A 27954-nucleotide genomic window follows, 5' to 3' on the forward strand; every position below is an offset into this window, starting at 1 on the left:
GAAAAAAAAAAAAATAATAATTAAGGTCCACCCTAGTCTGTATACTGGACGATATTCGAGCGATGCATATAGTGTATGTAATTATGCTGAATGTTTGATTTGCGCCGCTTTCGCGAAATCGGAGCACCGCGTGCTATAGAGAGAGAGAGAGAGAAAAGATAAACATAGCGAGCGATATGTATAGTATGACTTCGGGAAGTGCGATGACGTTGAGACAGGTCCGAATCTCTCTGATGATATTGCAGCCAGTGGCCGACCACGCGAGTCGTCTCCACCGGCTCTAGAAGTGTCTAACTGTTCTATTTATCGTGAAACCAACATTTCGACGTTGTATTTAATTTTCCTGTTGGAAATTCGAAGGTTTTGCGATAGAATTTTCACCGTCGATCGAGAGAATATTTCGCAAAACCTCGGCGATCTTTCGAAAAACCCGTCGCTAGCTTGACTCATGCGGCGTTGCTTGATCGAAGTGGGGGAGGTGCGCTCCGAAATGCCGGAGCTTTAGTAGTATAGACCACTGTTGGTGTGAATGGCCCCGGGAGCCGGTGCGCGTGCGCGTGTACCTATATTTATTTCTTGTTTGTGACTTGTGTGTCGTGTTCGTGATTTGCGGCTGCTGCTGATGGTACCCTCGCTGCGCGTTCAAAACATTGGCTCGGCTTGTCTACTGCGGCATTATTGTTTTGACGACGACAACGTGACAAAGCTTCAAAATGGTTTGTATTTGCAACGGATGCTTATGTTTAGACTACAGCTCTTTAAATTGAACAGTTGTTTGTTGTGCTCGAGAGTATATACAGATGATAATTGTTTGTTTTTCATTGCAGAGCGTGACACTGCACACAGACGTGGGTGATATCAAAATAGAGCTGTTTTGCGAACTGTGTCCGAAAACTTGCGAGGTAAGTCTTCCTTATTAGCTATCTTCAACAATTACTTGAAAAATTAAGATTCATCGAGCGTTGAAGAACTATAACCTATACAAAAATAATATAACCTCTTTTCACTGAAAACGAATAAAGCAAACTATGGTTTGCATTGTATTTTGATCTATCTTACAATATTTAAACTTTTTCCAGAATTTTCTGGCTCTCTGCGCATCCGACTACTACAACAACTGTACGTTTCATAGGAATATCAAGGGTTTCATAGTTCAGACTGGAGATCCAACGCAAACTGGTAAAGGTGGAACTTCAATCTGGAACAGAAAGTTCGAGGATGAATTTAAAGAGGAGTTGAAGCACAATGCCAGGGGATTGGTTTCCATGGCTAACAACGGACCCAATACCAATGGAAGCCAGTTTTTCATAACTTATGCGCCACAACCACATTTAGACCTTAAATACACTTTGTTTGGAAGGTAAGAAATTAAACAACATCGATAAAATAATTATTTTACTAAAAATATGTTTATTTATATAATTTTTTGTTTTAGAGTTATAGATGGCTTAGATACACTAGAACAATTGGAAAAATTACCAGTCAATCCTAAGAATTTTAAACCACTCACAGAAACTAGGATAAATAACATAACGATTCACGCTAATCCGCTAGCTGGCTAAGGTAATTCTTAGAAAAATGTGTACATAAGAGAAATCATCTAATTAAGTAAAAATATTTATAAAAACTTTTTTAACGTATTTGTACATAAAGGTGTAGATATAAAAATTTTCATAACAGCAGTACACGCTCTTTAAAAAGATTAAAATCAATTTCCCGAATTGTCTTACACAATACATTTAATGCGTAATTGTTGTACACCAATAACAAAAACTAGAGTGTACAACTATCTACTTAAAAGAATATCATAAATCACAGTCGCTGTACATACAATGGCATGTTTATAAATTCGTCATGAGATTCAACTGTTGTGTGATCAACGACAACCGACATTGACATGTAAATACCGAGCAATGGATAGAAAAAATTTGTATAAAAATAACAAATAACGAGATTAATTACATAGATAAATTAAGATCAACATAGATCTACAGTTGATGATAAATATTCAGCAGCCTTTTGTTCTGAGGATCGAATGGACTCTTCAAGTGCATTTCCGCAGGATACATTTTGCCCAAAATTTCCACTTCGTATTTGCCGGTCTCGAGGAACTCCTTGGTAATAATTTCGTGCTTGGGGTGCTTGATATACCTGAAAAGTTTTTTGCTTAGTATGAGTATAACAGGTCGATAAACTGTGCAGAAGTATGCAAAATAAACGCTTACGATTGTCCAATACTGTAACCAAATGTGTGTGCGTATTCAGCCCGCCTTAAATATCCGACGATTTCACGGTTTCTGTAAACCGTTTCCAATCCCCACATAGGTACTTGACTGAAAGCAAAATGATTAGTATTGTTTCACTAAGGAACATGCAATTTAGTGTGGCACATGGATAGTTCGTAACAATACTCACTGCTTGACGTGCAAATTGACCAGTTTCCTCTTGACTCCATTTTTGCGAAGGTTCTCCACAGCATCGCTGCCCATGTACTTTCCGTCTTTTCTACAAGTAAATCCCAAGTTCGCCTCGATAGGATTATCGTCTGATCTCAGATCAGAATTCCACAAGTGGTATCCTAAAACGAATTTAACGAATTTTTCGTAGAATACAGGACTTTCTTCATTCACATTCTCTCGCGATTTCATCGCAACTCAACCTACCCTTTTCGCAACTAAGGCTGTACAGAGCTCTGTATCCAGCCAGTTTCAAATGCCACGGTTTACCAAACTCCACGATTGCTTGGTAAACCCTTTCGCAAGACTGCAATGGAATGTGTAACTCGTATCCCAACTCTCCGACGAAGCTGATTCTGAAAGCTCTGACGAGCTTTCCATTGGCTTTCATCAGCTTCGAGGTGGAGAACGGAAACTCCTCGTCGGCCAGGTCCTTGTCGACGATGTTCTGCAGGATCTTTTGGCTGTGAATTAATTTTCTTCCCTTAGTAAGAAATTTTAAAACCAATATAAAAAATCAAGCAGATTCTTTCTCACCTGTTCGGTCCTTGGAGTGACAGAATTCCCATCTGGTGAGTCGCGTCGTGCAAGCTCACGTTGAAGCCTTTCTCCGCGATGACTCTGCGGATGTGCGCCCACGTGTGGTAGGACGACAAGCCACCGCAAACTGCAATCGTTTCGTCATCGCAATTTCTTTCATCACAGAGCTTTTGTTTTCATCGAAAAATAATAACGTACCTATGTACAAGGCTTTGCCTTTGAAAATCGGATCGACGACACCGCTGGATCCGGGTAAGATCCAGGTGATGGTGCAATCGGCCTCGGTTCCTCCGTGCTTGTTCAGTATGCAGGTGTAGACGGTCCTGTCCATGTCCGAGTCAGTCTTTGCCGTGAAGATGTAGTCCGCGGCTTTTTGCGCGTCAGGGCCACAGAGGTAGAACTTGCCGAAGTACGACATGTCGAAGAGCGCGGCGTTGTTCCTGCAGCCGAGAGCTTCCTCTTTTATCTGTGAATATTGAACAAACTTTGTGTAATCGACGTTGATACTTTATAATCATTTCAGATATCTCTCGACTCACATTCTCCTGGTGTTTGGGAAAATCGAAGGTGTGGTCCTGCTGTAGGACTTGCAAGTACTTGCAGTTCTCGTTCTTGGAGGTGCCGTAGCTCCCGTAGTAGTCGTACGGTGGAATCGGAGCCGTGTCTTCCTTCAGGTACCAGCCAGGCCTCTCCCAGCCCTGGCGCTCTTCCATCACTGCGCCTTCCTTCAGCAGCAGCTGTGGATTCGAGTTTTCGGTCGTCATCCTTCGACTCACGCATCATAACAACCGAGAAAAGCTCCTCTTGGTGTAACGTGAACTCACCTCGTGAAAAGGACTGGTCTTGAAGTTTCTTCCACTGAGCGGCTGGTCGTGCGGGAAGACGATGGAGTAGTTCTTGACGTACGACTCGTGGGTCTTCTCGTTGGCCCAGACCATGTCCTTGGTCTGCTCCGGAGTGAACCTCCGGATGTCGTGCGAGAACATGTGCCTCATCGGCCTGCCGTTGATTATCCAATCCGCTATCGTCTCGCCACAGCCACCGCTGTACATCATGCCTGCGCTGTTGTAACCGCAGGAATAGAAGAATCCGGCGCAGCGAGGGTCCTCGCCTGTCGCGAAAAAAAAAAAATCAAACGTCGTTATACGTACTGCTGATCGATTTTCAATCAACAGCGCCAAACTCACCCATGATTGGCTTGTGATCAGGGGTGAAGCTCTCGGGACCACAGACGGTCGATCTGATGCCAGTGGTCGCGAGTTCCGGCACGAGCGCGACCATCGCCTCCAGGTGCGCGTTGAACACGTTCCAGTCGAGCTCGTACAGACCGAAGCTGAAGTCGTTCGGCACCTGTCGCAAAAATCGTCCACGAATTATCAAGGTGCATACTCTCGACTAAAAGAAAATGTATCAAAGCACACAGCTGTAGCACTCACGCATCTCAGGATGATGGGGTTGTTCTCGTATCCCCCGATACTGAGACACTCCCCGTGAACCTTGAAGTAGATGTTGAAATCGTGATCCCTGACGTTGGGCGTGCCTCTGACCTGCTTCATGGGTTCGGTAACGATGTAGGCGTGTTTCATGGGCGTCAGCGGAATGTCGAGCTTGACCATGCGGGCGATGCTTCGGGACCAAGCGCCGCTGGCATTGAGCAGGCAGTTGGTCCTGATGACACCGCGATCGGTTTCCACGCCGGTCACCTGTTTCGAGCCGAAGGTCTTCTCATCGGTGAGGATCCGGGTGACCGGTGTCTCCTCGAAGACCTGAGCCCCTCTGTTCTTGGCGCACTTGATCAGTGCCGCCGTCATCATGGCAGGATCGATGACGCCGTCTCTCGGCGAGTAGATCGCTCCTACGAAACTTTTGGGATCGAGCAGCGGGAAGAGCTCGCAGGCCTCCTCGACGTTGACGATCTTGGCGCCGACGTCGAGGACCTTGCCCAGATCCACGAGTCTCCGGTACTCGTCCATGCGGGTGTCGTTGTGGGCTATGAACAGCCCGCCGTTGTTGATCCAACCGGCGTTTTCACCGGTCTCCTGCTCGAGCTCGGCCAGGGTGTCCTGAGTGGCGCGCAGCAACTGGGTCTCGGTCTCGCAGGGACGCAAACTCCAGACCATGCCGGCTGTGTGCCAGGTCGTGCCCGAGGTCAGTTTCGAACGCTCGAGCAGGACTGTGTTGACGCCTCGTTTGGCCAGCTGGTAGAGAGCGCTGCATCCTGATGCTCCTCCGCCTGAAAGTTGAACGATTGTCAATGTTATTATTCTGTTTTTTCGATTTTTCGAGCAGACAGCTTAGATCAAACGATATCCTTAATATCGCATTCAGTATATAGATTAGAGAATGAATCAGTTGGCTCGCTCATACACAATATACAATCGTAGAGTCTCTGCTCTGGCACAGCTAGTATAGTTCTAAGCTACGTATAGTACACTATCGTAACGAAACGCTCGAAGCCTCAATAACAGATTACGATAATCGCGAAAAGCAAAATAGCTAATCGTCTGTTTTCCCGACTATCTCGCTATAATTAGCTTATCGTCCAAGCGCTTTGGTATATGCAACTCTTATCTCCTCTGAAATAATGCAAAATTTAACGGAAAGCTCGCAAACAGTATCGCTGAAAAAATCGTCTCATCCGATCTCTTATTTATAATTACAGATATACTCATAGGCAAGAGGAAAATCAACTCACCTATAATGACAACGTCGGCGCTCTCGGGTAGATCTGCTGCAGCCGCCGGCTTCGCTGCATCCCTCATCAGCTGTCCGCTCGTGGCGAGGCTCCGCGAACGAGGCGCAAATGGCCCGTTCCACTTGGCGAACTGCGCAAAGAGGCTCTCTATTATTCTTCAAACGCGTGCGAAAATCAACTTCCTACTCGGACGACGTGCATCCATTAAGCTATTATAATTCATCGGGTATATCGCGCGTTATAAATGAATGTTTATAAGCTCTCGAAATCAGAGTGGAATGTTATTGTTTTCTTTTGCCTTTTTCTCGCGCGGCCGAGCTTGACTATATCTTGGCAATCGATTGCGTATCGCTTAATTACTTCATCGTCCGTGAAAGAACAACTGCAGTCGTCTATGGAAACTCGGTAGAATTTCTTGAAATTTAATCGGAATGAAAAAAAAAAAATAAATAAATAAATAAATAAATAAATAAAATCAATTTTCTATACCTTGCTCGTCGCGGCGCGCAGCATCTCGTCGGCCCGGCTGATCAGACTCGCGAGAGCGCCAACCGACTGTTGACCAGTGCCTGTCGCGCAACTGCTAGCACTGCTCGTCTGCTGTACCGATGCTGCGGCTGCGGCGACTCTACTGCTCCGGCCCATATTGCCGAGCCCTCTTATAATGCCTTATTATCGGATATCTCTGCAGCGCACCGCCGCACCGCCGCCGACACAGCTCTACTCCGGCTCTCTGTTGCCGCTGCGCCTGTGAGAGTCGCGTACATGACGATAAATACACAATGTTTCGTTGCGATCCCACTCTCTCTCTCTCTCTCTCTCCATACGCGCGAACGAGAGAGACTAGATCTGATGTTTTCGTAGTGCGGTGGATTATTGTTTTTGTTTTTTGACGTCGCGCGAGGGAATAGGAAAATGCGTAGTTTTGGGAGCGATTTAAACTCGTAATTCGGAATAGATTAGCATTTACGAGATAGATGTATATGTATGCTAATGATCGCGAGCGCTCGAGTGGTTAAGATCGAGGTCGAGAAAATTATAAGTTTGTTTACCAAAGATATGCGATTTTTTTTTTCTTTTTTTTTTGCCAACGCAGCCATCTCATCGATCAAAATTCTAATTTATTCGAACGCGCGGCGAGTTAGAAAGGCGCTGAGCGCATGACTCGCCGGAACCCCCCCAGCATCTTTGAATTTCACGAACGTTGTTTTCGCGCACAGGAAGTTGAAAAATATCCTCGTTATCAAAACAGACTTCACGTACACAGCGCGTAAACATTTTCTACTCGATCCGAGAACTGCACGTCAATGTCTTTCGCCGTCGATCTCGACATGCATCAGCTGCAAAAGCAGCGCGTAATCGGCGCGAGATTCAGCTGATTAAGAAGTTCGCCGCGGGGTCGTCGACACGATTCACGAGCAGTATGGCTCGTCGACTTTGTGTTTGTTGTGTGCAGTCGCGACTGGTCTCTCTCTCTCTCTCTCTCGTATACTCGACGAGGAAATAAAGAGGGATGACGGCTTTGCTTGTGAGGTATGCGCGAATACCGAGGGAGGAGGTGATTTCCTTTATTTTTGGAGTGTTGCATTTTACTCGTCGAAGTGATACACTGTAATCACCGAGTTAACGCAGTGAAGTTTATAGTAGGTCACTTTTGAAAAATAAAATATTCGTAATTGATCACTTAAAACGATATTAGTCGCGAGCGACCGTAATTAAGCCGAGCGGCAGTTATTATACAGTGTTGTCTATTTATAGCCGGCTTGAATGGAGAAATAAAAGCAGGCTTTCAGATTTTCTCGCATTATGTTTTCGTAGCGTTTAATTACGAGAACGACGAAATTCCAGATTTCCATCCTCGTAATCGTTCTTTGCGCAACATCGATTTATTCATAGATGCTCGTAGAAAGATTCGACCTATTCTATTCTCCGCAACGCGCACAGACCATCCGATGCAAATGCACGAAGCTCTACGCATTTTTTACCGATACCGATCTCCGCATCTCAAGTGACCATCGTCGTCGCGACAACCGGTCACCTCCTTGTTGTTCTCATCGGCGAGGACGCGTGCTGAGAAACCGATATTAGCCTCTCGCAGCAAAAATCGTTAATTGATACTTCATTGTCAGACTTGCCACATGCGATCGTGTGAGCAAATATCTCGATTTTTTTTCCCCTATCCCCCGCGTGTCATTATTCCCTCTTGTTTGTAAACACATACTCGCGGCTGATGTTACTGAAATACTCGCGATTCTTATCAGCCTATTAGGGGTCAAGCGCGCTTTTTTCTCTCTCCCTCTTTCGCGCTATACTCGTTATAAAGCGATAGCCGAAATTAGAATCTTACGGAATTTTAAAATAGTTTATCGCGGCCGCAGTTGCAGCGCGTTGGGTTTTAAAGAATGATCGGTAGTGCAGAGCTGATTTCTTTGTTCGAGCGACACGTGGAGATTCGATTCCGTCTTAATACAACGATCGGAGTATATCACTAAACTTTCGCGATTGGAGCTTATTACCGACTAAAATGTACCATTGAATTAGCGAGCGCGCGCGAATTTCGCGACGATAAATTTCTGGATCTGACCCGTTGTTTTCGGTTCAAGCAAACAATTTTTATTAAATTCCCGATAATTTTTTTCGTATTTTCCAAAGTTTAACGCTCTTAGCGAAACATTCATTAATTCTGCCGATAAAATTTCTGGATAACGCTGAATATATTCAAAATTTCACAATTTTCACTTTAAAAACTCACCTCTCTCAAACGCGCCGTATCTTCAGCACGATACTCGTCCTCTCGATAATCGTTGAAACTTCAAGGATGAAATTCAGCAGAAACTCAAAGAAACCAGCCCGAGCATCATCTCCGCAGCGCGAGAAAAGTCAAATGATCGCGGCGCCGCGCGGCAATAATCAAGGCGAAGCGAACCTCCAACTCGCTTATACACTATATAGGTATATACGTGCATAAAAACGAGTACACTGCACGCTCCGCGCGTGATGTCCGCGTGTGCGTGCGCGTGCCGCAAGACTACTGTCGCCGGTCGATCGCCGGATAGCCATATCTACACTGATGAAGAGGCTTCTCTCTCTCTACTATATAGTGTATACACACGTGCGCGCTGCTGCAACGTCAAAGAAGCGCATCGTCGTTGCCTCGAATTGCTTCTCGCCGAGAGGGTCTTCTTTTCTCAATTGAAGCTATGCAGTGTATAGGACGGGCAATGTATGCAGATTGACGATTTTCTTGCTGCTGGCGAGTGGATTGCTTTTGTTGTCTCCCGTTTGTTTGTAAGTATTTGTAAACGGCATTGAGCGCTTAATTTTGCTGGGAGAGCGGTGTATTTTTGAAAAGCCGGTTTGTTATCGAGTCTCGCCGATTTACGGTATATTGAAATTGTACTAGGTAACAAGCGTTATTCGTATAGAGTATACAGAAAATCGACCGAAATCATCACTCGATTACCATAAGTATAGAGGCGTCCGCACTCGATGCCAGCAAAGCGATGCACTCTTTGACGAGGAAATTCGCGCGAGTGGGCGCTACACCGATGCGCCGCGTATAAGGACTGGAGAGAGAGAGAGAGAGAGGGGAAAAAAAAGCATTTCTGCAACGGCGGTGCATGGGAGTGACGCGTGCGAGCCTAAAAATCAAGCGGAAGGCCTTGAGTCAGCTCATGTGTGAGTATATAAGCTGCGATGCACCGCGTGTACGTTGAACTGCGCGCGAGTCGCCGAGTGCGGTGCATCATCGCGAACGTTCGAAAAAGCTGCGTTGGAATGCGCTTGGGTAATTTTTTTCCGAGTGTCATTTTTTAAATTTCTTCGTCGCATTCTTTTTAATTTATCCTGTTATTATAGTATAAATTGCGTCGAAAATTCTGTGCGATTTAGAAAGCTAAGATTCTTGCGTGTTCTTTCGATAAATAACCCGCACACATAGAATTATCGCTCACAATGGCTTGTAAAAAAAAAGAGAGAAGAGCGATAATCGAGTTCCTTATTAAGTAACACTTGTTAATGAAATGAAATATGGAAATTCAATGACCGCAGCAAACACCCGTAGTAAATAATATATCAGATGATTCACGCTATATATGTATAGTCGCTTAATCAGACAGATATGTGTTCTTATTGTTCGATTAAAACGTATTTTTTCTTTGTTATTTCAAGAACTTTCAAAGCGCGCGGTGATAGTGTATACCGAGAATTTTTTTTGCGAGTTTTGCTGTAAATATCCACTATCTTGTTACGTACAACATCTTCAATTAAAAATGCTAACGAGACGAGAAAATTCAATGTAATTTTTTGAATTCGACTAACTTACTTAATTAACACCATCGATGATATGATTTGCGAGCACAATAAATCCTACAAATTACTTCAACATAAGCTATCGAGGTGAAACGTATACCCATACGGAAGATTTCATTTGTATCTTGATTAATCTCGCGTCTAGTTCTTTGTTCGGAAAAAGTGTACATTTCCATGTGATTGTATGGAAGAAGATGCTATAATCAAAGCGTTATCTAAAAGCATATTTATAAGTGCAAAACTATAGTAATTGAGGGCATACTCTAATCTGAAATAAATATATTTAATAAGAAGGGAATATTTCTTTAAGTGCTATCAAACCAGTGATTACGGAATTAAAGCAATGCTTTGTGACGATAAATTAAGTCTTTATAGTAAATATAAGTAAACGAGGCAGAATTTTTAATGACATTATAATTTATTTTAAATAATTTTATTATAATTTGTAGTTAGAGCGAGTATCGCCTTTGATAATTCGTAATATCACATTTGCACGAAAGGAATTCCAAAATAATGTAGTTCTGTACATTATACGTAGCAGTGTATGCCAATAAAAAAAAAATACTAACGAAAGAAAATATAATTAGTGCTCGTGTAAAATACCTTTAACTGTTTAAGGCCCAAATAAATAAACTCTCTCTTATAGATTCTCACGTAATATAGACAAACACACTTGAGACCATTCACGCAGTTCTACGCAACTTAAAAGCTTATTACAAAAAAAAACTGAATAAAGTATAGGTTATCTTGTTCCTTTCACATAACTGGAAACCTATATATGTTAGACATACAAGTATTTTACAAAACTCGTGTACATAGATTTGAAAGAATATCACAAAGCGGCTTATGAAAGATTGGTAGTTTTGCTTGCATGGCAAAAACGCTTTGAAGCCTTTTCAAAACTTTCTTCTTTCACCCTAGATCATCTTCCATACTTATAATCTTCATTATTATAATCATCTTCGTCGTAATAAATCTTTTTTGGTAGATTCGCTTCAATTGGTGCTATAATAACTCTTTCCTTTGGTGGCTTATCATATAATTCTTTTTCGCTCGGCTGCAGCGAGTGCACACGAAATAACAGATAAATAGTCCTCTGGTCGGGAGAAATCAACATCGTTGCTCACACTGTCATGAGCAGGAGGCAGGGACATAGGAGATCAACTTTCTTTTTTTCGTTATCTACATTTAAAGCTACAGGGATGTGTGCTCTTCGCTGGCGAGACTGTCAGTGTCGTCGGTATCAGAATTCGTCGCGGCTTGAACGCGCGCGTATTCATCTGTGTCGATGCTCTTACAGAAATGTATGGCGTATTTGAGCTTTTGGCGGAGTATGCTCTTGCAAGAATAGCGTGGCATTTTTAGCAAGAAGAAGCACGTGTAACTCTCCGGCAAGAAATGATCGGGTGGGTTGTATTTATCCATCACCTGATGAGACAAAATGTGAAATTGTTATACTTGTAAATTTCTGGCAATAATTTCAATTTTAAAGTTCGAATGTGCTACTTGCCTGAAGGACGAAATCTCGACCTCTGAAATCTGCTATTGTACGAGGTAGGCGGGTTCTACCCCAAACGAATCTCAAAAACAAAGATCTTTCTTGATTGGAGAATTCTTCCATTACTTCCCAGAACCACTGTATTAATGGCGAGGTAGCCTCTATACCTGTTACGAATAAAAAATTTTAAGGATAAGTTAGCTCATAGCGAAAATATATTTTCTAAATGTAAGATCATACATAAATAATGACCTTTGTATGTTGCAACCGACTTCAGTAGTCCCAAAGGAATGTCAGGACTTCCACAAACCATAGTTTCAAGTTCGTTCCCGCTGAATAATGTCAGTAAAGGTACTGGTACTACTTTGGACATGCCTTCTCTCACAGCAGCCACTTGGGAATCGAACTCATGCAGTCGATAATTTAGAGCAAGTCTCACGTACTCGTGTCTATTTTCTGGTGTAATTTTACGGTATCTATAATTTCATCAAAGTGCGTTAAATTTATAATTCAATAATAATTTTATCTTAATGGATTCGATTAAGAAAGTACCTGGTAGAAAGTGGAACGTCATGGCCATAGGCCGAGGGAGTAGAGAACGGCATCTCGAGCGTTTGGAATACTTTTTCCTGCGGATCCATATCCCTGATGCAAAGCAGTCCAGGAACGTATGCCCTGTCGACTTCGGTGAGATCAGCAGGGGTAAGGGGCATACCAGCCAGCTGTTTCCAAACGGGCTCGGCGAGATTTAAACTCAGAGGACTGCCGGTTCGTATAGCGATACCCATGAGGATACCGAGAAACTGGAACATGTTCATATGCAATTGCGAGGTTGCAAGAGGATTCAGCAGGAAACAATCCCGGTTAGTGCCGCTGTCATCGCGGCCGTTAGGCGTCGGAATCAAAAGAGGTAAAGAACCGTTCTGGAGTTCGTCACACATCTCGGCAATGCTCTCGCTGTAACCACCGCCACAGTCATCGACGCTCTCTCCTGATGAATTGAGATCAGATAGTTAACAATAGCAGTTGCGAAAATATAAAATTAAAATATTAGTTGATAATTAAAAATGACACTTGCCTACAAATTTAACTTTCCAGACTCTGTGAGGTAAGAATAGCACATCTTGCGTAAGCAATGACATCTTAGAGACCATTTGGCCGAACACAGATTTCATGCCGTCCGGTCCAGCAAAACCACCCTTACTTCTCGCCCTCTTAACTTGAATCCTATTCAATTCGATTATCGGTCCGTGTTGCCTGTCTCTCACCATAGTAGCCTGCACTACTTTTCTGAAAGTCGCTTCTTTGATCGTGTAAACCAGCATCGGCGCAAGTTTATTCAACGCCACGTTGCCTGTTGTTGGAAACATTGCCAGGGTTGGACAAAGCAGTTCAGCGAAATGGTGCAAAAGCACGAGTCTGTTGTGCAGTGCCGAGAAGGGCAAGTCCTTGACCAGATCGTATTCCATAGGAGTAGCTGCAGGTAGACTGTGCGTAGCCTTCGTTGTACTCCAAGCAAGGGTGTGCGCGCTGCCACAGGCTACCCGCGTGATGTTTTTGCCTTGAAGGGCATGTACTAGCCGAGGACTCTGCTGGGCGTGAGTTGTACCATCGCCTAGCTGACCTTCGTCGTTGTCGCCCCATGTGTAAACTTCACCCTTGTCTGAGCAAGCAACGCAGTGTAGTGAGCCGGTAGCTATAGATACGATTTTCTTGCCTTGCAGGGCGGAGACCTTTCGGGGACGACGCACATGATCGTCAGTACCGTGACCCAAGCGATGATAATCTCCCTTGCCCCTGAAATTGGAATATACACATTAAAATTATGAAATTAAGTTAAAACATAGATTTATCACAATTCGATCTAGTCTTACCATGTATACACTGCTCCTGATCTCGTAAGTGCAACTGAGAACTGACTACCGCATTCAACTTTGACAACACCAAGACCAGCGAGAGATTCGATCTTCATAGGTACTTTACAGCCGTCGCTACCTCCTCTACCCAACTTTCCATAATCTCCGTCTCCCCAGCTCCAGACATTATCATCGTCGGTGACGCATAGTGTTTGAGCATCTCCACTACCGCAAGCTACATCTATCACCTTATATCCTTGTAAAGCCGTCACGACTGTAGGCTTCAGTTGATCGTCGCTGTCGCCGTGCCCCAGACGACCGTATCGTCCCTTACCCCATGTGTACAACCACCCGGCACTTGAGATTGCTGCGCTATGATGTCCTCCACACGCAATATCTACTATTTCGGTACCAAGCAAAGCCTCTATAAGTTTTGGACGGTCGTAGGTGATTCGGTTGCCATGGCCCAACTTGCCATCGTCACCCTCGCCCCACGAGTAGACGTGACCCTCCGAACTGAGGGCAAGACAGTGTTTGCCCCCGGAATTGACTGCAACTTTCTTAATAAATACATGTTGAATTGACTCTAATAACGTTGGGACCATCACCGAATCCACTCCACCCGTTCCGAGTCGACCAAGTGCGCCATACCCAGTCGCGTAAACTTTGCCATCAGCCGTAACAGCGAACAATGTTTGCTCGCCACCAGCTAACTGAATAGGTCTTAATGCGGATAAACTTTCGCACGGTAGTGGTAATTTGACTTTTGCTCCTTCTAAACCACCTAACTGTCCTCTGTGATTATGACCCCAGCCATATATTGCCCCTGATCCATCCCATGATAATGTCCAGTCTTCAGGTCGTCGACTAAGCCATTGTAATAGCTGTTCGTCGTGCTCTTGTTTGAAGATCGAGTGGTTTTCGTGATCCTTGAGATTTGCATCACCGTCCGTTACCATCTCATTGATACGTTTGGTTACTTCGATACAGAATGATTTTGGTAAGGCTGTACGATTGATAAGCGCTTTGGCAACTCGAGCTGCTAGACAATAGCGACGGAACCATGACCATTTATGAATCTCTGAACAACAAGGCATGCCATCTATAGATGAAAAATAGAAAAATTTATACAATTTGTCGTTAATTTAATTATTTACACAAACAAAATAATAAAATCTGTATTGCATACCTAATTCCAAATCGCAAGCAAGAGCCACAAGCACCTTGAAGAAATCACTGTGCATGAGCTGTTTGCCACCCCTAACTGCCGGATCTTCATACTCATACTGCCTGAGTAGGGCCTGAGGAAGCGAGCCCAATAAAGTAGAGAGCGCTGCATCTGGCCTACCTGGATGACATTGGCCAACAACCTGAAGCTTTCTGAGAGCCCACATGCGTTGTTTGGCGTTAAGGTTGCTGAGCTGACTGCATTGAGCCAGTGCGGCGGCCAAGCGAGTCACGATGTTTTTGTCGAGACTAATGAGGCTATTGTCGAGGAGACGTTCTGCCAGGGCTATGGACGGCTGAGAGAGGACGGCGCGATCGGAGCCAAGCTCCTGAGGTGCAAGACTGGCAAGTGTCGGGTGTACGGTAAAACGCCAGCCCCAACCGTTTACCGATCCGTCAGATGTGAATCGCCAGCGAAGTTCGTCACCTTCAATTCTGATTTCCGTGGCCCATTCACTCCAGTCTCTTCCGCTCTTGACAGCCACAGTCTTGCCACTACCATCCATGATTGTCAACGGATCGTGACGCCTCTCAGTTGAACACTGTCTGTCAAACTCGATTCTAAGCGCTTCGGCTCCCGGTATCTTCACGTGTCCCGTAAGCGTTGTATCGTCGATGTACGGATGGGGCGTTTCCTGTACCACTTGCTGGGGTGTTTTGTTCAGGCAATTAGAATTGGCAGCTGTGTCTTCGAGCTCCGTCACACAGAGTTCTAATAGCATGCTGCCGATAGAGTGGTTGGTTTTGCCCAAGGCTATGAGAACCGAGGATATCGTCTCAGTGGCGCCTTCGCAGACACGCTTTGCCACAGCAAGTTTCAGAAGGTCAACCAACATTCGCGCATCATCCTCGGTGAGCTACAAAAATGATGATGAAGTTTTTATTTTTATTTTTAAGAAGAATATAAATCTATGCACTTATAAATATTTTTTTTTACCTGTGATGTAAACTCGTCTAGGCCAGGTTCGGTGTTCATGCCTTCGCCAACAACCTGGGCATTAGAAGTGAGGGTTGCAGCAATTACGCTCATTGCGCTACTAGAGGACATTTTAGAGGCGCGAGATGATAAGCTTGCAGAACTCGATATCGATGGAAAAATTGCTAGCGGGTACTCTTCAGATTCAGGTGTGGCTCGTGGACTGGCAACGATGTTTGCTACCTCAGACGGATTGGCTAGACTCTCGCCACCACCTTGAGCTATTTCACCAATGACGTCGTTGCTACCCCAGCGAACAGTCGGTCCCGTACTCGAGCTCATAGTGCCATCGGCTTGAGCCTCAGGTGAAGTATTTCCTTTGCCACAGGTCTGAGCTATGTGACTCTGAAGCGCTGTCACAACGGCGGTTCGAGCTTGCATAATAAATAGAGCGTTTAGAACGTGTTGCAGTGCCTGTTGTTTAGCAACGTTACTCTCTAGCGAGAGGATAATGTGAGCAAGAGATGGCCTGCTGCTCTTCGTTGGTGGCGTTACGACGTTAGTTTCAGTTTTATCCTACATTAAAATCACACAATTAAAATTGCATCTTTATAATTATCGTACATAATCATCTAGTTAATAAAACGCACCTGAGTAAAGCCAAGTGTAGCCTGGCCCAACGGATCCTTCGCAGTTGGGAAAGTAACAGGCTCTTGATTACCCAGGGTTGGTTGATCGGTCAGTACCCAAGCAATGCTGTGACTGGATCCACAAGCCACTCGATTGACTTTTGCATCTTCCAAATTATGTACAAGAGAGGGCTTTCTATTGACCATCGTTGATCCATTACCCTGTTGTCCGTGATCGTTGTCTCCCCAGGCATACACCTGACCTGCGTCCGTTACCGCAAGGCAATGCAATGCCCCAACGGCAACGTGTACGACTTTCTTTCCACGGAGACCCTCCACGAGAGTAGGTCTTCGCACATGATGATCATTGCCATGGCCTAAACGGAAATAGTCGCCCTTACCCCAGGTCCAAACCTCACCATACTTCGTTAAAGCTAATGAGAATTGGGCACCGCACTCGACCTGGACGACTCCAAGTCCGTTTAGACGATCGACGGGGAGAGGCGAATAACAACCGTCGCTTCCGCCACGACCAAGTTTACCTGTATGAACATATTTTAATAAAAAATATAACTAGCAACGCAAGACAAAATAATTAAAATTATTTTACTGCATCAGAAATACTAACCAAAATCGCCATCACCCCAGGAGTATACAGATCCATCCTCGGTCAGAGCCATAGTCTGAGCATCCCTGCTACCACAAGCAACTTGTATAACTCTTTGGCCCACTAATGCATCTACCAACTTAGGTTTCAGATGTGTCGTCGTATCGCCATGACCTAATCTTCCATATTCTCCAAGGCCCCAAGTATACAACTCTCCGTTACTAGCGATCGCAGCTGAATGTCCAGAACCACAAGCAATGTCCCTAATCCTTTTGGACTTGAGGGCCTCAATAAGTCGCGGCTTGTCGAGGGACACGCGATTTCCGTGTCCAAGTTTGCCATCTTCGCCCTCGCCCCACGAAAATACTTTACCGTCCTGCGTGAGAGCGAGCGCGTGCTTGCCACCCGAGTGTACCGCTACTTTTTTGATGATGTACTGACTGAGGAAAGGAATCGGCTTAGGCTCGCCTACGTTATTGTTATCACCAAGTCCCAGTCGGCCATTTGTGCCCTCACCGCATGCGTATAATTTTCCTTCTTGGCTTACTACAAAGAGGGTTTTACTGCCTCCTGCAATAAAAATTAGGATATTTTAATATCGAGATTTGGATTATTTTACTGAAGAAAAAGTGTATATTACTCACCTGCTATGTGAATGGGCTTGAGTTTGGATAACACTTCGCTATGAACTGGTAATTTAATTTTTGATCCTTTCAATCCTCCCAACTGATCCTTGTCATTCAACCCCCAAACGTAAACCGCAGCATTCTGCTGAACGTCGCTTGCCCTCTGGGCGGTCATCTGCTCTTGCACGACTTCCCAGTCCGATGCCAAGAATGACACAGACGTAGCTAGTTGATTCTCAAAAACCTTCTTATACCCTATAATCTGCAATCCATGTATTTTACAGTCTATTCCTCCGTTTCTGCATTGTTTGATAGCGATTTCTACACAAGGATAGTATTCTTTTGCATCCTGCAGAAGCGTGACTATTGAGTCGTTCACCCGAACGTTGATGTTCACAAGCTCGAGCATACTGTCGAACGAATCACCTGCGTTGACGGCTATTAACGATGGCATGTAGCTACTGTCCTGAGGATTTACCGCGATCTTGAGTGAGTGGATAAGTATACCAGGCAGCATCTCCATACGGATCCAATGAGCGCCCTGGGCACCACCACTTTGCCAGTATTTGTCTGAGCCATCAACTAATCGATTCGCCAAGCGCTCGTTTGAGGAGACACTCAAAGTTCGGATGCATTTGGACCAATCGTCTAGTACTGATGGCTCAAGAAGGTCTTGTCTATGGTATCTACCAGGTCTTCCAGCATAAACAGCCGCCGAACCGGGTTCAGCAATTCGGTTGAATCCATGTCTATGCGACCGTTTGGTATAGAAACAATTCTCGCAAAGATTATAGTTTTCGCAGGGTTTGCACTTGAAGCGCGGACCTGAAATTGGAGAGATATGGCAAGAATTGCAAGATACTGAGTGATGACAGCTAGGCACACGTTCCATTTCTGCAGCACAACCGGTCCAACTGCTCTGCTGGGGAAAATCAATTGAGACATCCTTGCCGTTGTTCAGGATAGCCGTGATTATCCCTACGCTGTGGTGGTTTACTGAGCCCCATTTGTACTTTGGTACTGCTACAGATGGTTTTACCCTCACCTAGTTCAAGTAATAATTGTTACTTAGCATCATGAAATTAAATTAATCACATAACTAGAATTAAATTTTAAGTTAAATAACGTCTACCTTATCCCCAACTTTAAGAGCTGGTGGTCCAGGCAGCGACGGTGGATGCCCCAGCAGTTCGATATGAATAAAGCGAACCCAATAAGTTCCGCCTTTATGTTGCCACGAGACCTGTACATTGAGATCGTGCAGTCCTTCTGGATCGATCTTCACTACCTGGCCAACATCACCGTATTCGACTTCCTCGTACGTTTTGCAACATCTCACCAACATTCCCGATTTTACATTATCTCTTACATAAATTGCATACTCGTCTACTGACAAAAAATCAGATCGCTTCATGTAGGTTGGCTGAGAGGAACCTCCAGGTTCTTGCGATGATGGATCATCGTCGACATCCTCACTACTAGAATCATCGGATTCGCAAGCATCTTCAAAGCTCGATACAGTTTCAGTATCGCTGACGTTGATATCCGGATTTTCTAGTAGCCATGCAACAACCGTTTCAGGCGTAATATTACTGCCTTCGGAAATGCTAAGGTTCTTAATACAGAATTCGACGCTGCGTTTATCAAAACCCATTTCTGTAAGTTGGGTAACCAGAGGACTTGTTGCTGGTGGTGCGATCTTGCCACCTACGGCAACAGTTGAGCTAGAGGCTTTGCCGCTATTCTTGCAGTGGCGCTTTTGGCTGGATGTCAATGAAACCAGCGAGATGTCGGATGTAGGTGTTGTAGGATCTGAACCTGTGGCACCTGCTGATGTAAGAATTTTATTTTATTATAGCGAACTCACAATAACTAATAAACAATGGTTATTATTTCTCTCGGGCACAAAAAAGAATACCTGGACAATGTATAGGAGTGTGCCTTAGTTCCGAGGCCAGGTACTGACTGACGATCAACGCAGCTGTCTCCAATTCCTCCATTTTGAATATAGGCTTAAGTGGTTGTGGCCTTGTCGCTCGGATGAGCAGTTCTTGTAACAACGTACTTCGATCCTCGTCGTTATCGGTCGTCAGGCACTTCAGGACTTTCCGCAGCTTTGACTGATACTCTATGAGAGTCTTGCCAGCGTTGAGAGCAGCTAACTGCTGTTGCTGCATCCTCAAAATCGAAGCGTTTACTACACCAGCTATTACAGGCATACCACCAGGTCGTTTGTCCATACCGCAATGACCAAGCAGAAGATTTGCCCATGTACTTAAAAGTGTTTCGGTCATGGGCATCTTTTCCAAATGGAATTTCTCATTGATAACCTGTACAAATTTATGTTAATTTTTCATTAAATTTTGTCAATGTTTGAATTTATGAACTGAAACCAGTTGGGCAAAATACCTTGAAGGTGCCAAATCCGACTTTTCTCCGCTGACCAGTCTCGTGCATTTGAACATTGAGCTTAGAGTGTTGGGTGAATCTACACACTGTACCTAGCTGTCCATCAATCTCGAGCAAGCCTCCGATTCTCGGTCTACTATCCAATCCACCAACGACACTTAAAGTGGCCATAACGGACTGCTGAATAATCAGACTATTCTCTCCTCCATTCTCGTTCATTTGAATGTGAAATAGTGGCCCGTCACTTAGCAGGTCAGAAGCGAGAGCGAGTTTCGAAGCCAGAAAGGTATTGAGAGCGGCGTTCCAACCGGGTAACAAGTGAAGACTTCGCACCAAGCCTATGAGCTCCTCTGCAAGAGTTGATCCATGGGAGGCTGTTAACGAAACGCGACACTTGTTGGAGTGAAGCTCTTGACTAGCTTCGCACATTAAACCGATGTGACCTAGCAGACGGAAGGCCTTCTCGAGAAAGGCAGACATTTCCGGCGCGTTCACTGGCCAGAAGGGTAAAACGGTGCCAAGAAGACGAATTGCCATGATTTGCTTGTGTAGTTTATTGGTCGATTCGTCAGCGACGATACACAGGAGGAAGTTGACCCAGACGGGAGTGCTCAGCGCTCGACAGAGAATGCCTGAATTAGCGATCGCGCGAAGGAGACCTAGAGTTGCCCAGGAATCTTCATATTCCTTAGCTTTTAAAACAGAAAATGTACGTTAGAATCACTTAATAAGAATGTGCCTGTTAAGTAAATTGAAGCCTTACCTAATTGTGTTTGGAGACTGGAATCAGACTTGTTGGCGGTGGATATGATACCTCTAAGGACGGAGGAAAGCGTTCTGATAGCCGATGGCTGAACTTTGTCAGCCTCAATTCCAGAGGACAGAAGGATAACCCTGAGCAGCGTTACTGATGCGGTTTTGAGATATGTCGTAGGATGAACCTCCCTCGTGTTATCTCGTTCAGACTTGGCCGAGTCACATTGCGGAGACTCGCTGTCAGAATCACTTTCTGGAGGCGCAGGTGGTTCGGCAAGTTTAAGGTCAAACTTACCCTCCTTACCCATACGGTAGGAGTTGGTCGCTCCATTATCCCATTTGACACGAATCCAGCCATCGTCACCTAATTCACCTATCACCGTTCCCTCTCCTGGTGGTGGTCCGTCCTGTTCACCCCATTTCCAATCCACGCCTCTGACTACTCTTGTACCGATCTTCATAAGGGCTGCCAGCTCGGAGCCAGACAACTGCACTGACTGTGGCTTGCACTTGTTCACCACGTCCTCGTATATAGCACTCACGGTTGTAGACGCTTCTTTGGTCTTCGTTTCCTTTGCTTCCCCACTTTGACTTGCCGAAGTAGCTGGTTTAGTTGGACCTATTTGTCTCAATAGCGTTAGGATGCTGGATAATAAGCCCGAGTTAATCAGTAGACCGATCTCGTTGGCGTGCTGTTGTCCTGTCAGCATGCCGAATATCGTCAACAGAAACCGAGCTCTTGGTAGTTTCCGCAGCCAAGTGTAAGTGCCTTGATTCAGACTGCTTTTGCCACTGGCTTTACTCGATTTGCTAGGCAACTCTGCTTGAATAACGTAAGCGCGTAGAGCCTGAATTGCCCAGAGTGTCACCTTTGCCTCGGCGAGAATTACTTTGAGGCGAAGGTATGGAGTGACTGATTGAATATTCTTCAGACAGTGGGTGATACCGTGCGCGAGATACTTGTTTTCGTGTGTTAGACCTAACCAGCCATTCAGTAGTGAGTACTTGACTGAGGTAATCAGGTAATCTTTCTGGAGTAGCTCCTGAATCATGAACAATCCTTGTTCGCGCATTTTCACCCGCTGGATTTGACAATACATTGCGCGACGCAAGGTCTCCACGTCGCCGCTATCCTCTGTCACTACAAAGTTAATGATGTTTGTCATCAGTTCGCTAGCATCCATGATCAAAGGCTTGCGGTTTAGTTTATCGGTTAGTTGTCTAATGACATTGGTCATACTCGACCAGCTGGTGGTATCATCGAGCTTGGGTGGTAAAGTCGTTGTCGTCGTGGTTGTCGAACCAGTGATGGTCTGCCCAGATTTCTCTTCGCCATCTTCGCTCTTACTTTTTGACTTGGCGTTCTGAATAGAAGCATTTACGATGTCTTCGGGCTTTGTCGGGGAGTCGATCTGCTTAAGATCTGCCATAACGTTTTGTACTGCTCTCTTAAATCTGGGAACTGTATACAAGAGTTTCAGATCCCTTAGGCCTTTTATTTCGTAACTCGTGGCCGGCCTGATCTCGTAGAGCAGGAATCGACATTTTTCTTGCGCTGGTGCACAAACCTCTTTGTAGCTTCGGTTTTGCTGTTGCCTCGTCCTTATCAGGTTCCACTTGGTCTGGTGAATCGCCTTGACCATGTCAATAAGAGGTTTGGTAAGTTTCACGTTGCCCTCGGACAATTCCTGATCAACTAGTGCTATGGTCTGATGTCCCAAAGCAAGATGTTTGATGATTACCGCCATTAACAGTCTGCCGATTTCTTCAACCGGATGATCGCCACCAAAATCAACGTGCGACAAAACGTTGTTAGCTTTGCAGAAACGATCAACGATCGCTAGGAACGCCTGCACATAGGTATCGGTCTTGTGTGTTTCAGCAAGTGCTTGAACGAAAGCAATTACTCGGTCGTCGGTAACTCGTTGCGGTTCGTCTTTTGTACAGATCGGCACAAGTGGCGGTTCCGTGGGCGAGTTAGCAGCAGTGGAGTTGTTACTGCGTGCCTCGCCCTTTTCCTCTTCATAAGGATTCGGTGGCTGAAGGATTTGAAGACCACCTCGTAAGAAATTGGCCTCGAGCCACTGACCAGCTTCCTCTTCTGCTGGCTGGATGGCGAGACTTTGGCGTAACCGGTATGCGTGTAGACCAAGAACGAAACTGAGAGCACGCTCGGTGTCCAGTAGACTCGAGCAGACATCGGTTACCTCAATGGTGAACTGTGTATTATCTGGTTCAGGTTGACAGTAATAGCCTACGAAACATGAGTCCATCATACCGTGCCGAGCATCTCGGCTGATTAACCTGTGTAGACTTTCTTGATTGCAGCCCTATGAAGCATAGATTAAATTAATTTTTATGATACTAAATTGGCAAAGAAATAATTTCGCTAATGGTACTAACAATGGACGACCCATCATAGCCGGAAATATCTTGCACATCGTATACGCTGTTGTTTAGGACAACCCAGAAGCCACCGTCTCGATTGTGATTTTCCAGATCCGCCCATCGGATAATCGAAGGCTCATCTTGAATAGAAAGTTTATTGCTATGTTGGGGCGCTATGATTCCAGGCCACGAGAGATCGTCTGCGTCGTCCTTTTCTACCGTAGGTGCCAGACGATTAAATTGATCAAGCGCGTCCAGTATCGGTGACAAAACTTCCATCCAATTCATTTTTAACAATAACATAGGATAATCAACCTGAAAATAAAATTAAGTTTATTTCTGAATTTCAACAAAATCGAACGCAGTAGTAGTATATAATTTTACCTGTAAAAGTATCAGGCAAATAACAAGCTCAGGTAACAAAACGTTAATTATATCAGCCTTTAAAACACTAGCAATCATGACAAAATGCTTTCCACTGATACTCGCTAACTCCATAGCGATCGGCATAGTTTCCGTCACGTGGTTGCATACTTGGGCAATGTACTTGTTCAATAAAGATTCGACTCCCAACATCTCTTGATCCTGTGGTTCAGATCCTGTACTGCACTTTCCGATGCAGTTGAGCATCTGTGCTATGAGTAATCGCTGAAACCTCAGCAGCAGACTAAGACTCGGCGAATTGTCGATCTTTTTTGGACTGTCCTGGTACCTCGTCTGCTGTTGATTATTCTGCTGCTGGTGTTGCTGCTGAAGAGCCCGGAATCTCGACTGAGTGATGCAAGTGCCATTTCGTACGAGCTGCTTAACGAGCTGCAAAAGAGATATCGTGGCGGCGTTGTGCGTATTGTAGGCGGACTTCGCGTCGGCGGTGTTGAAGTCCTTGAGGTGCTGGTGGGTGTTCGTTCCGGTAGTGATGATCTCGCGACTGTCGTCAGAGATATCTGATATCTCCGCTTTGATGGCGGTTTTAAGAGCCAGCTCGAGGCCGCCATCAGCCATCAGACTAGAGACCAAAAGATCCGCCATAAACTGCTGGCCGCGATTACTCGAGCCTGAACTATTGATCTCTAATGCGTTCGTGTTGGGCAGAAAACCGGACAGAGTTTTTGCTCGTTCGTTAGCCGTGGGAAGCAGTATGCTCCAACCGGTTTGAAGAACAGCTTGGGCAGCCTCTTGGATTGTGGCTAGGATTCCGGACACACTGGCCAAGTTAACGCAACGTTGCTTAATAGAGTTCAGAAGGGCACTGCTATTCCCTAGTCCGACCGTTTTGCTATCCATGCTGTGCGTTATCATGGCGTGAAGTTGTAGCCTTAATAGGTTCAGAGCTGCTACTACGAGACACTCGCGATCTTGGGTAGGAGGCCTCGTTCCAGGTAAACCTTCGCACGATTTGCCGAGCAGGGTGTCCAGAAGTTTGAAGGTTTCTTCGCAAACGTCCACAACGAAGGCGACTCTCTGAGGTACTGACCAGGTAGACATAGACCAGGCAAAGCTCTGCATAGGTCCACAGACTAGCCCGATTACGCTCTTACCACTGAGAGTTGGGCATAGTGTAGGTTCGGATACGACAGCTCCCAGCGATGGATCAATTTGACAAGCATCATTACGCCCCCAGCCGTAAACCAGTTGATCTTCGGTGATAGCGAGTATGTGCAGATTGCCCACTGACAAGTCCCGAACCTTTTTATTGCGAAGTCCTTCTACGAGTTTGGGAAAGCGCACGTGCTCTTCGTTGCCGTGGCCTAATCTGTAATGATCACCTTTACCTGATAACAGATGCAATGAATTAAGCTCTTACAAAACCTAGTATTTTCATTTAGAATCTATTATCCGTACTACTCACCCCATGTGTAAACCTCTCCATGCGCCGTCAACGCCGCTGAGAATTGACCCCCACAGAAAACTTTTACAACGTTCTGATCCAGCAGCTTATCCACGATCTTTGGCAATTTCGATCCATCGCTACCACCTCTGCCAAGCTTTCCATAATCCCCATCGCCCCAAGAAAACACGATTCCCGAGTTGGTGACACAGAGTGTCTGAGAGTCTCCACTTCCACAGGCGACGTGTGTAACCGTGTGTCCGTTCAGCGCCGTAACGACTGTTGGAATACTGATGTCGTCGCAGATGCCATGACCTAGTCGACCGTAACTTCCGCGACCCCAGGTAAGAAGCTCTCCTGTGCTGCTGATAGCAGCCGAGTACGTGCTGCCGCAAGCTATGTACGTCACCGTTCTGTCCGACAATACCTCGATCACCTGAGGCTCGTCGCAGGAGAAACTATCGCCATGACCAAGCCTTCCTCCGTCTCCGTTACCCCAAGAGTAAACAATGCCCTTGGTCGTGAGGGCTAGATAATGTTTGCCATCTGGATGTGAGGCGATCTGCACAACGTCGTCCGCAAATCCGTAGACGCTCTGGGGGTACTGCGTCTCTGAGCCGTAGTACATCATATAAACTTTGCCGCTGAGTGAGAGTATTAGCAATGCTCTTTCTGTACAACACAGCTGTTTGACCCCTATCTCAGCTATCGCGTCGCAGTAGAATGGCATGGATCCGCTGCCGAAGTGGACGTTACCCCAAGCGAGTACCTCCTGGAAGGTCTGTGTCTCGGGCCTCAGTAAATCAGGTATAGGTGGTAATAGCGGCTTGGCTAATCGACTAAGATGACACATGACTATAACGGCTGCCTTGCGTAGGTCCACAGAAGCTGCTTCTTCCTCTGGTAATCGTAGGTACTTGAGAAGAGCTTCGCAGGGACCAGGAGGCGCATTTTCGTCGAGCCGTCGCGATTTTGTCGCCGCAATTGTGCTGAGGCGTCGAAGAAGCGGAATGAGCGGGGCTGAACTGCCTGGCGGCATTACTCGATTGTCCTGGTTCTTGGGTTTTTCACTAAGTTGAAGAAGAAGGATCACCGAATCGAGAAGGCTAGAGAGTGTACCACGTTGAGTGGCCAATTCTAGCAGTAAGCAAAGGGCTGTGTGCTGGTCCGCCACTGGTACTGGACACCACGAGATCCTTCCCGACACCACATCACTAAAAAAGATAATAATAAATTTTTTCCGCACATTTGAAAAATGAGTATCAATGTATTTGCTTACCCTGTAACAACTTGTCGTAAAAATTTTGCAGATCGTTCGACAACTTCCAGCCAGACTTGGGACACGTTATTTTCGTCGAAAAGAGTAGCTTCAGGCAACGACTGAAGAGCCTCCAAGGACTCAGTCAATAATTCACTGCAAAAATCAATGTCTTCGCCGGATCTCCAAGCTCTCCTCAGATAAGCAAATGAAAAATTAAGCGCGGCGCGTGAACCAACGCGCGCGAGGCCGGCTGTTGCTTTTTCACTGGGCTTTATTCTGGAATAATGATCGAATTTATTAAAAGTCTGCTGTTTTAAATCTTTTAAGATTAGCTAATAAAAACTTACTTCTTCTGTACTTTCACTGCAGCTTTGGGTGCAACCACTACTTCTTTGTTTTCTTGGGGCTTATGCCGAGACAAGGCAGTGAAATATCTTCGGGCAATAACTAGGCGCTGTCTTAATCTAATTGAAGAGAGTGTGCTATTGGCAACTTCATGACACAGATTTCTTTGTTCCTTTATAAGTGAGTCGATGCATGAAGTCAATTCATTAGCAGCTATAGGAAAAGTAATTTCAAATGAAAATATATTCTTGCTCAGAAATTATTAAATACAAAACAGTACATACATGGTTGGGAACCCCATAACCAGGAATCTATTGTGTACTGTGCAGGAATTGATTTTTCCGCTGTAACAATGTGCCCTTCCTCGTCATCTAACTTTTGGCAAGGAATACAGTTGCATCCACTTTGTGGACCACAAATGCCATCGCAACAAGGACATGATAACACTCTCAAATTACAATAATAATGACCACTCTCTCCTGCAAAGCAAATGGAATTGTAATATGAATTATGTAAATGTTAAGAAGCTAGTGCAGAGGATTTAATTTACCTTTTCTGGCAATAACACCCGCTGAATTCATTAAACCATCACTAAAGGCACCAACAATTTCACCGTCTCTGATCATCTCGTTCCACAATTCGGCAAGCCCATCTCGGCAAAGGAAGCGTTGGAGGTCCATCTTGAGCCACTTGGCATCAAGACGAACCTCTGGTCTAACTGTGATGTTCAGTTGACCACTCATGGTTTTGCTCCTTCGTCCCTCTCTCTCTCTCTCTCAACAGCTGAATAAATCTGTGCAGAACAACATTTCACATTAAATATCACAGCACACTACCAGATTTCTCAATATAACAATAACAAACACGTCAAAGGAGGCAGTGCAATGAAAGGAGTCCTGTAAATCATTGCAACTGCACACGAATTTTCCAAACGATTTCCACTGGTAGGTTAGGGCAGGAAAAAAGTCCTGCAAAAAGGTCGATCAACACCCACCTAGATTAACTCCTCACATTTTTCCTCGGCATCTCCGCAGTCCATCGTCTCTCAGCTGGTTACGACGAGGAGTCCACGGCACTGCACACAACGAGCATCTACATTATCTCTTCCCCAATTTCGTGAGTTTTGACAGGAGAGAGAGAGAGAGATAGAAAGACGGCTCTCGCTACTCGCGGAGTAAAGACAGACACGGAGAGCACAGTTGTGGTGGTATACGATGTATAGCAATGGTGGGAGCGTGAGTGACTATATATGTATAATATAACACACGCAGGAACACAGCTGCTCCGCCGCAGATCAAAACTGCATTCGGCTGACTGCACCGCGCCTCGTTGAATGCAGTCGAGTTGTGATGCGAGACTGCAGAATGTAGACAGTGTGGGAAACGGTATGTCGGCAGACGGAAATGGGTCGAATTTCGAGGAATGAACAGACAGTGTGCATAGTTTGGGGTAAATATTTACAATGCAAGGAGAGCCGTCATTTCGGAGCGATAGAGGCGCCTGCAGGCGCAAGCAGACTATATTTTTTCAGCCGACCAATCGCGAACTGCGAAGGGCTCTATAGCTGTTATGTCATATATATATAGTATAGGTATATATAAGGGCT

General features: G+C 45.2%; 3 protein-coding genes across 4 annotated transcripts; 1 reads left to right on the top strand and 2 right to left on the bottom strand.

Annotated features, from left to right (window-relative positions):
- The first annotated feature begins 93 nt into the window (after window positions 1-93).
- On the top strand, window positions 94-6166 carry LOC100122012 (peptidyl-prolyl cis-trans isomerase-like 3). 2 transcript variants are annotated; one of them, XM_001605568.5, is made up of 5 exons: window positions 94-716; window positions 828-902; window positions 1080-1360; window positions 1436-1563; window positions 3520-3857. In XM_001605568.5, exons 1-4 carry the CDS (start codon window positions 714-716, stop codon window positions 1560-1562), a joined length of 486 nt encoding a protein of 161 aa, XP_001605618.2. In that variant the 5' UTR covers window positions 94-713; the 3' UTR covers window position 1563; window positions 3520-3857. The 2 variants fall into 2 exon arrangements, with proteins under 2 accessions (XP_001605618.2, XP_003427152.1); XM_003427104.5 differs by lacking the exon at window positions 3520-3857 and adding an exon at window positions 5659-6166 and having other exon boundaries at window positions 171-716.
- On the bottom strand, window positions 1391-8724 carry LOC103316656 (sarcosine dehydrogenase, mitochondrial). Its single transcript, XM_008211491.4, has 13 exons — window positions 8444-8724; window positions 6181-6439; window positions 5692-5821; window positions 4433-5229; window positions 4184-4346; window positions 3821-4107; window positions 3536-3733; window positions 3195-3462; window positions 2994-3123; window positions 2664-2920; window positions 2416-2578; window positions 2226-2333; window positions 1391-2151 (listed from the first exon to the last, which is right to left on the bottom strand). Exons 2-13 carry the CDS (start codon window positions 6334-6336, stop codon window positions 1989-1991), a joined length of 2820 nt encoding a protein of 939 aa, XP_008209713.1. The 5' UTR covers window positions 6337-6439; window positions 8444-8724; the 3' UTR covers window positions 1391-1988.
- A 1677-nt stretch (window positions 8725-10401) lies between these two features.
- Window positions 10402-27469, bottom strand: LOC100122042 (E3 ubiquitin-protein ligase HERC2). Its single transcript, XM_008211511.4, has 23 exons — window positions 27343-27469; window positions 26899-27141; window positions 26633-26827; window positions 26351-26561; window positions 26022-26279; window positions 24764-25956; window positions 23299-24686; window positions 22930-23229; window positions 20534-22856; window positions 19771-20462; window positions 19280-19691; window positions 18494-19191; window positions 17380-18406; window positions 16757-17305; window positions 16150-16670; window positions 15521-16075; window positions 14546-15440; window positions 13375-14458; window positions 12579-13297; window positions 12053-12491; window positions 11753-11976; window positions 11513-11667; window positions 10402-11430 (listed from the first exon to the last, which is right to left on the bottom strand). Exons 2-23 carry the CDS (start codon window positions 27089-27091, stop codon window positions 11197-11199), a joined length of 14265 nt encoding a protein of 4754 aa, XP_008209733.1. The 5' UTR covers window positions 27092-27141; window positions 27343-27469; the 3' UTR covers window positions 10402-11196.
- Window positions 27470-27954: the final 485 nt, after the last annotated feature.

This window comes from Nasonia vitripennis, chromosome 2 (genome assembly GCF_009193385.2).
Source record: "Nasonia vitripennis strain AsymCx chromosome 2, Nvit_psr_1.1, whole genome shotgun sequence".
NCBI lineage: Eukaryota > Metazoa > Arthropoda > Insecta > Hymenoptera > Pteromalidae > Nasonia > Nasonia vitripennis.